At 37.1% G+C, this 14459-nt stretch overlaps 1 protein-coding gene across 5 annotated transcripts in view; it reads left to right on the top strand.

The window, feature by feature from the left end:
• The window catches only part of SCOC (short coiled-coil protein), a 44394-nt gene extending 35608 nt beyond the window's left edge, over positions 1-8786 (top strand). For 2 of the 5 annotated variants that reach the window (XM_058721318.1, XM_058721323.1), the window contains exons 2-4: positions 4803-4874; positions 5192-5275; positions 7184-8786. In XM_058721318.1, the coding sequence (XP_058577301.1) occupies positions 4803-4874; positions 5192-5275; positions 7184-7326 (299 nt within the window). In that variant the 3' untranslated portion in view covers positions 7327-8786. Of the gene's footprint in view, positions 1-584; positions 664-2682; positions 2789-2808; positions 2931-4802; positions 4875-5191; positions 5276-7183 lie in introns of those variants that run through there. The other 3 variants (XM_058721320.1, XM_058721322.1, XM_058721321.1) reach the window with 3 other exon arrangements.
• The last annotated feature ends 5673 nt before the right edge of the window (positions 8787-14459 follow it).

The following is a 14459-nucleotide window of genomic DNA, read 5'->3' as shown; positions in this document are numbered from 1 at the left end:
TATAGTGGAAAAGCAGGAACGTTATAGTTAGACCTACCTTCAAATTCTTGGTACAAACATTGGCTGTGAAGTCTAAGGCAGATACATAGCCTTTCTGAGATACAGCATCCACAAACATAAATTACGATGCCCTGTTGATTTGATGAATACGAACTAATAATATATGTAAAGCATTTAGTTGATTAACGCACAGTTTTAGATGCAGAAAAGTTGGTTGCATTTCAGTCTTAACTCTCAAAATCTTAGGTCTCAGATGTGAGCATACCTGGAATGGTATGGTGGAAAAAACTAGCCTGGGTACTCCTGGCTCTGGCAGTAACTACTTTTGTGATTTTGTGATGTTGGGTAAGCCATTATTTCTTTTGGCCTTGGTTTATTTGTGAAATGCGGCAGCTAGACCAGATGATTTTTCCAAAATTTCTTTTTGTGGCCTGAATTAGAGTCAAAAGGGAGAGAAGATAACAGCTAATATTATTCAATACCTTCTTTGTACAAGGTACCATTGCAAGCACACTATATATATGAACTCATTAAATTCTTGACAACAAAACTATGAGGTATATACTCTTATCCTCATTTTACAGATGAGGAAACTGAGGCTGAGGTATAACCTTGCTTGAGGTTCCAGAGCTTATAAATAGCAGAGCTAGGATTTAAATACAGGTAATAAAAATTTATGTTCTTAATCACTGTGCTACACTGCCTCTTAACAGTGGTACTATTCAGGGTACTATAAAAGAAGGTAGAGGTCTACTTTGGTAGAACAGTAGTCTTTGGTCACAAGCGTGTGGGCGTGGAAGATGGGTCCGCATCCTAATGTTTGTCACACTTCCTGACCCTTGTTCTCTCCATACCTTTTACATCCAGGACTTAAATTATCAAAATAGTTCTAGGTTCTCTTCCACTGACCAAGGCTAGATGAAGATAAGCATCAAAATTTACTGCAATTTGTTTTGTTTTGGTTTTAATATGAAATTTATTGTCAGATTCGTTTCCACACAACACCCAGTACTCATCCTGTAAGGTGCCCTCCTCAATGCCTATCACCCACCCTCTCCTCCCTCCCACCCCCCATCAACCCTCAGTTTATTCTCAGTTTTTAAGAGTCTCTTGTGTTTTGGCTCTCTCCCTCTCTAACTTTTTTTTTTTCCTTCCTATCCCACATGGTCTTCTGTTAAGTTTCTCAGGATCCACATAAGAGTGAAAACACATGGTATCTGTCTTTCTCTGTATAGCTTATTTCACTTAGCATAACACTCTCCAGTTCCATCCACTTTGCTACAAAAGGCCATATTTCGTTCTTTCTCATTGCCATGTAGTACTCCATTGTGTATATAAACCACAATTTCTTTATCCATTCATCAGTTGATGGATATTTAGTCTCTTTCCATAATTTGGCTATTGTTGAGCGTGCTGCTATAAACATTGGGGTACAAGTGCCCCTATGCATCAGCACTTGCATCCCTTGGAAAATTTACTGCAATTTTTGAGAAACACTTCTGAGATCCAATCTAGCCTTGAGTCAGAGTTGACAAATCTCAGAACCGTAATCATTTTGGAACTAAGGCAGCGTTAGGAGAAACAGATCAGCCTTAGCACCCCACATTCATTTCAGTGTCCTCACACTTGAGATACTTTGGTCTGGATTTTCTTTTCACATCAGATTTGCATTTATGTATAGGAACAGAAGAATTGACAGTGAACTCTAAAAAGTGCATTTCACATGAAATTGGATTGATATGATAGCAGCTATAGATTAAAAAACATTTTATAGTTGAAAAACTCAGTCTAATGTGCTAATGTAGACATCATGAAGTTTGAAGATTGATCTTATTTTGAAAGAAAAAATCTGTGGCTAAATTGCTTTGATACAAAGAGCTCAGTGAACCTTCTGATCTTATATATAAAATAAATCAGTTTGTTACTCTAAATTTACTGAAATAACTTGAATATATGCAAGAAAGCATTTTGAGGCCAGCCTATTTAATCATATCATAATAAGAAAAAATTGTTATTTGTCTTTTTTGTTGTTGTGCAGAAGCAGCTGGCAATACTCCTGTCTCTTTTATTAAAGAATCATGAATACCCTTTTGTACAAGGCTGCCACATACAGTAGGGCAGATTTTGCACTGTGCAAGCCTCAAGTGCAGTCTTACATGGACTGTGATATGAATGGTGTTCTCTCAGGTTGTGTTGTCGATCCCATAGCACTGTCCTTGTGCCTGCCTGGCTTCTGTGGTATTGACTCCACCCCAGTCTTTAGTGTGTGTTTCTAAGCTTCATTTTTCCTCTAATCCCCCTCCACCCCATTTTTCTGCCTTTTTTTCCTTCATTTTTTCAGATGAAGTCAAACTGTTGATAAACCATACAAAGATTTTCTATTGTTTGGTTTACATGTGGCCAAAATTTCAGAAACTGGCTTCATGATTACATTGATCAGTTTGGAACAGTTTGCTTTTGTAGACTTTTTACTTTTGGTGTTAGATTGAAACATAAGCAGGAAAAATATACCATATCCCTATACGAAATCTGATATCAAAGTCATTTGTATTGATTGCATGATTATTTGTTCCTTGGCTTATGTATCTTACAATGCTTCTCATTTGTCATGAAAATTTTGTTTTAGCTGTATTTTTAAAAGCAAATATTAGAAATTTGAAGTACTTTTTATATATTATTTAGCAGGGGAAATAGCCAAGCTGCAGGCTATTGTTGGCTGAGTACTCTCAAGATCACTTTTGCTTTTGGCTGTGGCCTATGTCATCCCTCCCAGACCTGTGTTAGCCAGGTCAGTGGTTGAAATGGTAGGAAAATTGCAAGTGTCAAATAAAGTTTTCACTGTTAACACTCATCCTCTTCGATTGTAAAGAGATACATTGGTGATTGAATGGAGAGGGATAATTTTTGAAGTGTGGGCTTCACATATTATAGTAAGTTGAATAATTTAAATAATTTTGGGGGGCGCCTGGGTGGTTCAGTCAGCTGAGTGTGGAACTCTTGATTTCCGCTCAGGTCATGATCTCCTGGTTTCTGAGTTTGAGCCCTGCATCTGGCTCCATGCTGATGGGGCAGGGCCTGAGATACTCTCTCTCTCTCTCTGTCTCTGTCTCTCTCTCTCTCTGCCCCTCCCCCACTCACGCATGCATGCACACTGTCTCTCAAAATAAATGAAACTTTAAAATAAATAAATAAATAAATAATTTTTAAAAAGATTTTTAGTAATTAGTCTACTTGGATTTATATAGATGTACTGATACATATTACATATTAACATATTATGTGTATATATTATTAATATATATTTAATTAATTACATATATATTCTCAGGTTCCTTGCACTTCAGAGAAATTTTATATGTATATTACATATGTACATATATTACATATGTATGTATATATATAATGCACATGTAATATGTATATAATACATACATATATCACAAATATATGTGTCAACTTTCTCTGAAGTACAAAGAACCTGAGAATTAAAACCATGTGAATAAGATATGAAGGGGAGAGTAACTAATTCTAGAGAAGTAGAAAGATGCCAGAAGACTTGGGAGTAGATTTATTAAGCATTAAATCAATTTTACATCATTTGTAGCTAGTTAATTCTTTAATAATGCTATGTGTAGGATGTTTAATGTCTTTCTTTTTTAGAATAATACGTGATGTCTTATTTCAGAGATAGTTCTTATGTACGTACACTGAGCATTTTATCTTTACATTCATGCCAGTATCTGAAAACTCTTTAATGTGATTCTAGTTCTAGAATGTCGACATCCTTGTTCAGTAGGTCTCGGTTCCACTGTTTATAGTATATGGAAGCATAACAATGCTTTGGGTATAAGAGGTGCTCCATAAATAATTTGTTGAAAGAGTAACAATATTGACAGGTCTAAATTGCTTCAGTGAGTAGATTAGATTGGTGACCAGTAATAATCTGGTTTATTTAATAACTCTTGAACACACCGAATATGAAATGAATGTTAGCTATAGAGCACAACGTATTTCATAAGAATTTTATGCTTTAATATTTTGAAACCTTTTATAGGAACAATAAAATGTTAATGTTTTACTTATTCACATCCTAATTAATTTGTTTTAACTCTAACTAGGATGTAACAGGTTGATATTTTCATTTATCCCACATTAATGTTTCAGGTAACTAGTATTTTTCTCTTGAACGTTATCAATAAAAAGTTTTAAATATATTTTATATATTATTATATATAAAATAATACTTTAATGATGAAAAGTATTTTTAAACACATTTGTTTTCATCCCTATTATCATCCTTAATAGAAGAGCTTTTTTCATTTTGCTGTTCTCTTTATTTGTATTTATGTATATTTTACATGATTTACATCAATGAATACACCATTTTATAAACATTCTTCTATGTTATTATAGTCATCCTAATTATTTTTAGTACCCACTCAATTAGAAACTACAGTAATTACAGACTGAATGGACAGTTTATGTTGTTTCCAATTTGGTGGGTTGTAAATAAGGTTGAAGTGAAGATTTTATGTATATAATTTTTACTTCTTTGTAATTTTCCTTAGGCTAAATTTCCAAGAGCAAAATTGCTTAGTAGAAAATATTTAAATGTTTTTATGAGTGTAATTTATTACCATACTGCTTTCTAAGAAGATACATATTTAAAATTTGTGTCTAATATTTTGTATTTGTTCTTCCATAACTTTGCTACTATTGATCATTATCTCCTTTAAAAAAATTTGATAAATGTACAATGGTATGTTATTGCTATATGTGTCTGTTTCTTTTTCTTATTGCAGACGATTCATCAAGGATTTTGTATCCAAGGCCCAAAAGTTTGTTACCCGAGATGATGAATGCTGACATGGATGGTATGTTCTTTATTTTCCTTTTTGTATGTTCCTGGTTTTGTGGATGCTTTGGCTTCATAGAGCAACAGAAAGAACAGAGAAGCAATATTTAGAAGGGTTGGATTTGGCTAATTTACTGACTTATTTACTGTCTAGTTCTAGAAAGAATTGATGTTGGCAAAACATATCTGCCATGTGGGCATATAACTTTTTCCTTTACAGGGTTCTTGTGTAAGGCAAGTAAGATAACAAAGATGAAACATTTTGTACGACTTTAAGTGCTGCACTACACAAATGGTACCTAACGTTAATAGTAAATGCAAACCTTTGTATTACAGCAGTTGATGCTGAAAATCAGGTGGAACTGGAGGAAAAAACGCGACTTATTAATCAAGTGTTGGAACTTCAACACACACTTGAAGGTGAGCCTCCATTTCGTAGTTTTCTTGAATAACATCCAATAGTTGAAATTGTAAGCATTTATGTTGCTAAATTTTGTTACCGTGCCCCCAGTTTTTGAAAGTATAAACTTCAAAGTCCATTTCGATAATGTTTTCCCCCTCCTGCCTGCATCTTTGGCTGGTGATTTTAAAGAAGAGTTGTGCTTCAATGAGAAAGTCAAATAGTGTTCTTATGCATCCCTCTGGGTTTAAGGTAATGCTGTTTATTACATGAGAGCCCCCTTTTAAGCATTGTGTTATTACTAAGTCCACTTTAATAAAGCTTATATTAAAATAAAAAGTGTTTTAGCTTCAGAGATTAAAAGTAAATTGATCTGAGGTTTGTTTTCATTTTCTAAATGTGTTGCATAAAATTAATACTACCAGTGAAACATCTTGTTTTTTTTAATGTTTATTTATTTTTGAGAGGGAGTGCGAGAGTGAGCAGGGGAGAACCAGAGACGGGGACAGGGGATCTGAAGCAGGCTCTGCACTGACAGCAGCATGCCCAATGTAGGGCTCAAACTCACAAACCCTGGGATTGTGACTTGAGCCAAAGTTGGATGTTCAACCAACCGAGCCACCCGGGTGTCCTGAAACATCTCGGTTTTTAGTGAAATTAAGAGGTTGTGGGTTTTTTTTTTTTTTTTTTTTTCTTTTGTAACAGCAGGGTGAGCAGATCATGTCATTTCACTGGCTTCCTATTTTACAGTTAATAAAAGCCAGGTTACTCTCTGGAAACCTGTTACTTTTTACCTTTCAGAGTCAGTCATGTCACACTGTCTGCCTCATACATTCTGCCTCAGACACTGGCCTCCTTGCTGTTCTTTCAGCATATGCTTCTACTTAGGGGCTTGAATCTTTCCCTTAAGGTGTTTGCGTTCTGTATGGCTCATTTCCTTCCTTTAGGTCTCTGGTCAAATTCCCTTTATCAAAATAGCTCTCCCTGACTATACTATATAAAAGGGCAACTTCAGGGGCTCCTGGGTGGCTCAGTCAGTTGAGCATCCAATTTCAGCTCAGGTCATGATCTCACGGTCTGTGAGTTCGGGCCCTGAGTCGGGCTCTGGGCTGACAGCTCAGAACCTGGAGCCTACTTCGGATTCTGTGTCTCCCTCTCTCTGCCCCTCCCCTGCTCACGCTGTGTCTCTGTCTCTCTCAAAAATAAATAAACGTTAAAAAAAATTTCAAAGGGCAACTTCCCTTTTGCTTCCTACCACTCTTACCCTTCTTTTTTTTCCTTTTACTTGGGACCCCCTAAATGCACATGTGTTCACATGCATATTAGAATGTGAGCTCTGTGAAGGCAAGGGCTTTTGTCACTGTTGCCTCTAGAACAGTGCCTGACTCTTAGAGGGCACCCAATACTTAGTTGTTAAGTGAATGAATGGAGGTGATGTTTTATTTGATCATTAGGAACTGTGTCTTTTGAATTTCTTACTAAAGTAAAAATGCAAAATATTTCATTGCTTGGAAACTGACTTTCTTTAGTCCGTGTATAAAGCAAGTTGTATTTGCCTACCACATTTTCTGAAGCATTTCTAGCAAACATGTTAGTTTTTGTGTTAAGGCATGAACCAAAATTCACATTTTGGTGAAAAAACTGAGTCTGTACTTTTTAGAAATAACCATTTAAAGAAATAACCACTCAACATAAATGCTGTTTACCAAGAATAACATTTAGTCTAATGTGAAATCACTTTTTAAGAATTTTAGCTATTGACCAGCACTCAGTTTACTTTGTTCACCTGAATTCTAAAGTTACTTGAATTTAAAAACAGAAAATTTAAAGATCATGTTATCTATTTTAAGAATGAATCTTAAATCTTTTATGATACGGAGTCATTGCCATTATTTTATTGATAATGGGCTTTTTTATTTTTAATATAGACCTCTCCGCAAGAGTAGATGCAGTTAAGGAAGAAAATCTGAAGCTAAAATCAGAAAACCAAGTTCTTGGACAATATATAGAAAACCTCATGTCAGCTTCTAGTGTTTTTCAAACAACTGACACAAAAAGCAAAAGAAAGTAAGGGATTGACATCCCTTCTGTTTTATGGAATTGCTGCTGATCTTTTTTTCTTTAAAACTTGGATAGGTTCAAAAAGTTAGAGTACTTTTGTTTGTGGCTTAATTGAATATTTATGAAGATAATATCAGATCTAGGCAAAATTAAGAGCATAACAGAAGACTTCCATGAGCTTGTGTATAATATGTTAGTCTATGAAAATGTGCTAATGTATTGTAGAGACTTTATAATTAGAAATGCATATATTTATGAAACTTGAAAATGAATGTTTTATCAAATTTGCTTTGATTTACAGGTTTAGCACTGTCTTTTATTATAGGCATATTAAGAGATACAAGAAAATAACCACCGTGTTGTGAAAAGTGACCAAAATCATGTACTGAACGCACAGCTTTATGTACCCTGTCTACCATGTTGTGCCTCTTCTCCATTTGCTTCTTCCTTCCCATTTCCCTTCCCCTAAGGAAAAAATTGGTTTCACATTTGTAAAAGTAATTTTAATAGTTAATCATCTGTGAGAGTAACCTGAGCTTGAATTGTTGAAACTTAACCAAAATAAGACACTTTCTCAGTTAGGGCTTGTCATAGTTAGTAATAAGATAGGATTGTTGGTTTGTCTTTAATTGATTGAAAACAGAGGCCATAAATATGAAGACTTTCCTTTGCAACTGAGTTATCAAATTGGGAAGGTCTGTTGTTAAAAACTTCCTTTTGCACAGCTGATGCACTTGGTATCTGAAAAGATGAGCTCCGGTTATATGTTTGAAATAGAACAGAAATGGGATGGGAAAGGCACTGGGCAAACAGTAGTAACCAGCTCCAAATGTTTTCACTCCAGATTCGTGTGATCTGTGGCACAGACGATATCTTTTGGGGAATATATGAAGATGGAAGTAGATTAAATGTGACTAACCTTAGGTCAACCACATCTAGAAGAGAACAGTTACAAAGAGTTTAGTCTCAAGGTTTCTTTGTGGTACCCAGCAGATCAACTTTTGCAAAATCCCTTGAGAGTGTATTAGTGTCAGAATCATGAACAAAATGGACGAGTTTTACGTGTATACTAAGTGATATTTTTCTCAGTATTTTAATCTCACTACTTCCCCAGAATTTTCTGTAAACCTAACTACTTGGTTTGCAGAGTTTTAGTCACTCTTTGACAGTTTCAAGAAATTTAGTTTGTAGATTCCATTTGGTAAGAAAATTAATATCAGAAGTAATGTTAAGATGTTAAATAGGAAGAGAGATCCACTAATATAGTTTTGGTTATTAGATTTGGGCTACTTTTAATCATGGAATAATCTTAACGTTTGTATTGGTGTAAGATTCGATGAATGACTTTAGCTGTATGAATATAATAGTTATACTGCAAACATTTTGCATCCCTTTTGTGACCTAATTTACAAACATTTAAACTTGTGTTCCAGTTTTGCTTTACTGTTTAATAAAAACCTGTTTCAGAGATTGTGTGTGTGTTAATATAGTAACTGTGGTGTGTATAATGACGTAGTGGTGTATCCAGGGTTGTTCAAAGCTACAGGATAAGTAGCATATCTTATTTAAGTACCAGTTACTTTATGTTTAGGGGAATATTTTTATTAAAACAAATGTTAGAGGATATTATACGTTGATTTTTATTTTTAAAAACGTTTTTTTAATGTTTATTTATATTTGAGAGAGAGAGACACAGAGCATGAGCAGCGGAGGGGCAGAGAGAGAGGGAGACAACAGAATCTGAAGCAGGCTCCAGGCTCTGAGCTCTCAGCGCAGAGCCAGATGCGGGCTCAGACTCACAAACCACAAGATCATGACCTGAGCCGAAGTTGGATGCTTAACCAAATGAGCCCACCCAGGTGTCCCTGTACATTAATTTTTAAAATAAAAGCAAAGAATTCAGAGGAAGATCCAAGATTGTCAGGGAGAAGGTGGTTGTAATGTTTAGGTTAGGCTAAGCTCCTGTAGCAAGAATGCATTGATAATATAGAAGTTTTTCTCCCAACTAACGGTTGTGAGGTAAGCATTGCAAGCTAGTGGATTTTGTTCCACATAATGACTCGGGGGCTTGAATGGAGGATAGCTCTGCCATTTTCAGACATGGCTTCATGGGACACATTTGCAAGGTTTTAAGTGTTGGGCCTGTTGGCATGTAGGTTTTCTCACATTCCAATGGCATGGAGACTTCATTACATCTAGATGGAGAAGCTGAGAAATGTAGTCTTTGGCTGGAAGCCATATTCCAGCTAAACTTTCTTACCATAGAAGCACATAGAGGATTTTGGTAGCAACTCGCAGCCACAGCCGTAGCCCTTTTCTCTTGCTATTAAGTCTCTGTGCACAACCTTCTTCCTGCACAAAGAACATACTCAACCCGTCCTCACCAGTTACTGATTCAGCTCAAAATCCAGGATCTCTATTAAGGTCCATCAGCTTTAGATGTGGCTTCTAAATAGTGTGACGACTTCTAAACTGATGGGCAAATTATTTGCTCTCACCCTCACTTCTTCCCATTTATAATGGTGTGGTGAGGTCAGGAAACCCAAATAAAAACTCTCAACTTGGAAAGAGGGAATAAAGGGAAATGTATTGATTCAAACCAACTGTGGGATATTCCTGGGAGACCCTGAGAAGAGTCTGTCTCTGATGGTGGAGAAGGAAGTTCCTTGATCAGACCCTGATTCTGCTCTCTGGCAAGGGAGTCCCTTGTTTATTACCCTCAATGGCTTCCAGTCTGGAAAATTATTCCTTATCCATTTCCCTCCACGGCTCTAAGTAGAGGCTAGGAGTGTGCCCTTTATGGGAGACATGAAAACAGTCCACTTACTGCTGGCATGAGCTTGGTGCCCATTGTTTTAAGGCCACGCTCACATTTCTTTGGCGGCAAAATTCCCACAAAAATGTAGCTTTTTGGTCTATACAGTTCTAGTTCCACCTGTTAGGAACCACAATTAAGCACTTTTCTAGACCAAATTCTCAAAGTATTTTTCATCACAGGACCCTGCCTCTCTTTAATGGAGGCTACCTTGAGACCAACTGAAAATAAGACTGCTCTGGGAATGCTACACCCAGATTATCACCGCAGGCCTGGATCCCTTTGTGTGGCTTAACCAAGTGGCGGGGAGGTCTTGCTGGGCTTACCACCCCCACCTCCCGCACCTCAAAAATAAAACAATCCTTTTTTGTTATTCAGGGTACAGAGGCACTTGGCTCTTCTAATCCTTTGAGGTTCCTAATACTGGTGTTTATTCCATCTCTGCTTAGAGACTAGTAAATTCTTTCTTGTGATGCCTTGCTAAAAGCACCAAGGACCAGGCAATTCATTGTACATTCTGACTTTTCCAACTGCTACCCATAGAGCTATCATCTCAGTAGGTGACAAAATGTTACCTGAGGGGAGCCTGGGTAGCTTGGTCGGTTAAGCGTCCGACTCTTGATTTCAGCTTAGCTCATGGTCTCCCAGTTTGTGGGTTTGTGGATTCAAGTCCTGTGTCAGGCTCTGTGCTGACAGCATGGAGCCTGCTTGGGATTCTCTGCCTCCCTATCTCTGCCTCCCCCCACTTGCATGCACTCTCTTTCTGAAATAAACATAAAAATATATTTTAAAAATGTTACCTGAAATACAAGTCCTACCTGCTTGTCGTGTGAATGGTAAATCAATGCTATACATTGTTTTTCTTGTAACAGTATCCTACTTCAGGCTATCAATTTCTGTATTAGAAATATAGATGTGCATCTCAACAATAGCCAAATTATGGAAAGAGCCTAAATGTCCATCAACTGATGAATGGATAAAGAAATTGTGGTTTATATACACAATGGAATACTACGTGGCAATGAGAAAAAATGAAATATGGCCTTTTGTAGCAACGTGGATGAACTGGAGAGTGTGATGCTAAGTGAAATAAGCCATACAGAGGAAGACAGATACCATATGGTTTCACTCTTATGTGGATCCTGAGAAACATAACAGAAACCCATGGGGGAGGGGAAGGAAAAAAAAAAAAAAGAGGTTAGAGTGGGAGAGAGCCAAAGCATAAGAGACTGTTAAAAACTGAGAACAAACTGAGGGTTGATGGGGGGTGGGAGGGAGGGGAGGGTGGGTGATGGGTATTGAGGAGGGCACCTTTCGGGATGAGCACTGGGTGTTGTATGGAAACCAATTTGACAGTAAATTTCATATATTAAAAAAAAAAAAAAGAAATATAGATGTACACAGGAACTGTGTCTAGCTTCTGACATAGACTCTCTTTGACCAAATTTTAAGCAGACCTTTTCAACTGGGCCTCTCATAGGCCCTGTCTTTGGCCTGTTGCCAGTTTCCAAAAGAATCCTGCTAAGTCAACTTAAGATTCCCTCCCCCTCCCCCCCCCCCTCTGTATCTGATCACCTTGGTCTGCCTCCAGCAAGAATCGCATTAAGTCAGTTTAGCAAGCATTCCCCTACTCTTGGTGTCTCCTCTTAGCAGTTTTCCATCTATGAACCCTCCCCGCATTCTGCTCAATGACTTTAAATTGCCAGCCATCTTTACTGTATTTGGAGTTGAGCAAAGTATCTCTCCCCTACTCTGACAGTCTTGGGCACCTATTGTAGCTAGAACAGTCTTCCTCACTGTCTTAACAAGTGTCAGTATACTTTTTTCTGTAATACTTCTAGTGTAAATGCCGGTGGAGTGATGATTGGCAGGGAAAATGAGCATATCCCTTTTCCTCAGTGGCCCCCAGTGGGACTTCCCTCAATACTGATAATATTCTATCCAGAATTTGTCCTCTCTGTATTCCCTTTGGACTTTATTTGTAGCAAGTTAACTATAGATCACAATCCCTTATCTGGAATTCTTGGGACTAGATGTTTCAGAAATTGGACTTTTTCAGATTTCATAAAGTATTATATTGTTTTAGGCAACACTTGTAATCCAACATATTTACATTTTTGTATCAAATATATGAATTTAATAAGCATGATAAATGCTATAAAAAGCCTGTCGGGGAGGTCAGGTTTGGTTGCCAAATGAATTTTGGTGTCAAACATGAAAACACTTTTGCTTTTCACAGATTTTTTTTGACTTTTTTGAATTGTATGTGTAGCAACAAAAATTTTTGCAGAAAAGTAACCAAAATCATCTAAACATGTAACCCCCACCAGTTTATAGTGTCACATTTCTGTTCCTGTCCATTACTCTTCCGTTTGATCTAGTCCTTTTTCCAAAAGATAAATGAGAGGTGAATTATAGAATCCAAAATTAACTTTGCGGTCCAAAGCAAAGCAAAATTGATCTTAATTCTTTAGAAAGTAAAACCTTTCTTCACTTTTCCCAGTAACTGTTTTTCTCTCTTTTGAGGTAACACCCTCTAGTGGTTGTCTGCAGGTATTTCTTCAATCTGAAATTATCAAAATTACCAGCAAAGACAAAGAGATTACTTAAGATCACTTGCAAATTATGAAAGAACAGAAAATATCATTACATTCAAGTTTGTTTAAGAATCCTTGGGGCGCCTGGGTGGCGCAGTCGGTTAAGCGTCCGACTTCAGCCAGGTCACGATCTCGCGGTCCGTGAGTTCGAGCCCCGCGTCAGGCTCTGGGCTGATGGCTCGGAGCCTGGAGCCTGTTTCCGATTCTGTGTCTCCCTCTCTCTCTGCCCCTCCCCCATTCATGCTCTGTCTCTCTCTGTCCCAAAAATAAAAAATGTTGGGAAAAAAAAAAAAAAAAAAAAAAAAAAAGAATCCTAAGAGAGACGGGGCACCTGGGTGGCTCAGTCGGTTAAGCACCCGACTTTGGCTCAGGTCGTGATCTCACAGTTTGTGATTTGAGCCCCACGCAGGGCTCTGTGCTGACAGCTCAGAGTCTGGAGCCTGCTTCAGATTCTGTGTCTCCCTCTCTCTGCCCCTACCCTGTTCCCACGGTGTCCCTCTCTCCCTCTAAATAAACGTAAAAAAAAAACTTTTAAAAAAAGGTATTCAAGGAAAAAGAATCTATTTTAGCCTGGTCAAGTTAAAAAGCCTCTAAAAAGGCCAACTAAAATAAAGAAAAGCAAAATACACTTATTTTTCTTTATTAGAGAAAAGGATAAAATTTAAGTCATTTTTAAACAAAGTCAGATTAGGATGGTAAAAGGAAAAAAGCCATCTTGTTATTAAGGAAGACTCAATGCTTTGTCTACTGCATGGATCTGGTACACATGTTTGTACGGGTTTAAGTTTTGGTTAAACCTATCAGCCATGATACATCCACGGAGGGTACAGCCACAGGAAGTAAGAGTGAGCTGGCAAAACTGGTTGCTCAGATGTTAGCACTGCAAGCTCATGGGGTTTAACCAAACACTGAAGTTAAAATGAATCTGCAACCAAGAAAGTAAAAACAAACAAACAAAAAAGCTTTACTCAATATTTAGAAATAAATGTTCACATACAAGACACTTGTTAGGCTAGAAGGTTTCCATAAACTTACGGAAGGATTTATGTCCTGAAGTAGCGGTTTACTTTTGGAAACATTCTCTAGAATCACTCAGTATGTCTAGTTCATTTGGACATTCCAAATACAAAGTAAGAAAGGGAGTCCTTGCCAGGTTTTTTTGTATAAAGTTCAGGTAGTATTAAATAAATACAAAATATGGTTAACTATGTATTAAGATTTTCTACCATCAAATTATGAAAGTCAGTACACAGCAAAGAGAATAAAGCACCTATTTTCACTCTCTAAAATAAGGAGTGAATAGTATTACTGGCTGTTTGGCTTAATTTTAGTAAAAAAGAGAAGTAAGACACTCATTTTACTTATACATACGCTCTAACTATACTACTGGGGAGCAGGCTGTATGGGAACTTAGCTGGGGCTTGCCCAAGAATGGGGGTGTATATGTCCATGAAGAAATCCAAAATACTACCCAACTAGTGTGATATTACCTAACTAGTTCCCTAGATAGCTAGCATTAAAGTGGTTCTGTGGTCTCAAAGATTCAGATCCTCTTCCAAAGGGCCTAACCTGTTCCCCAAACATAAAAAGTTCTTAAAATATTTTAAATGGAATGACACAGCTTCACTATGATGCACTTCTGTGATTTCTGATAACTACTTTAAAAAGAGGAGCAGTATCTGCTATCTACCTTAGAGACAGCTTTGAAGCCAGATGATATAACAGACTTAA

Source organism: Neofelis nebulosa, chromosome 3 (genome assembly GCF_028018385.1).
Source record: "Neofelis nebulosa isolate mNeoNeb1 chromosome 3, mNeoNeb1.pri, whole genome shotgun sequence".
Lineage (NCBI taxonomy): Eukaryota > Metazoa > Chordata > Mammalia > Carnivora > Felidae > Neofelis > Neofelis nebulosa.
The sequence above is the reverse complement of the archived record's forward strand: the minus strand, read 5'-3'. Positions and strand labels throughout refer to the sequence as shown.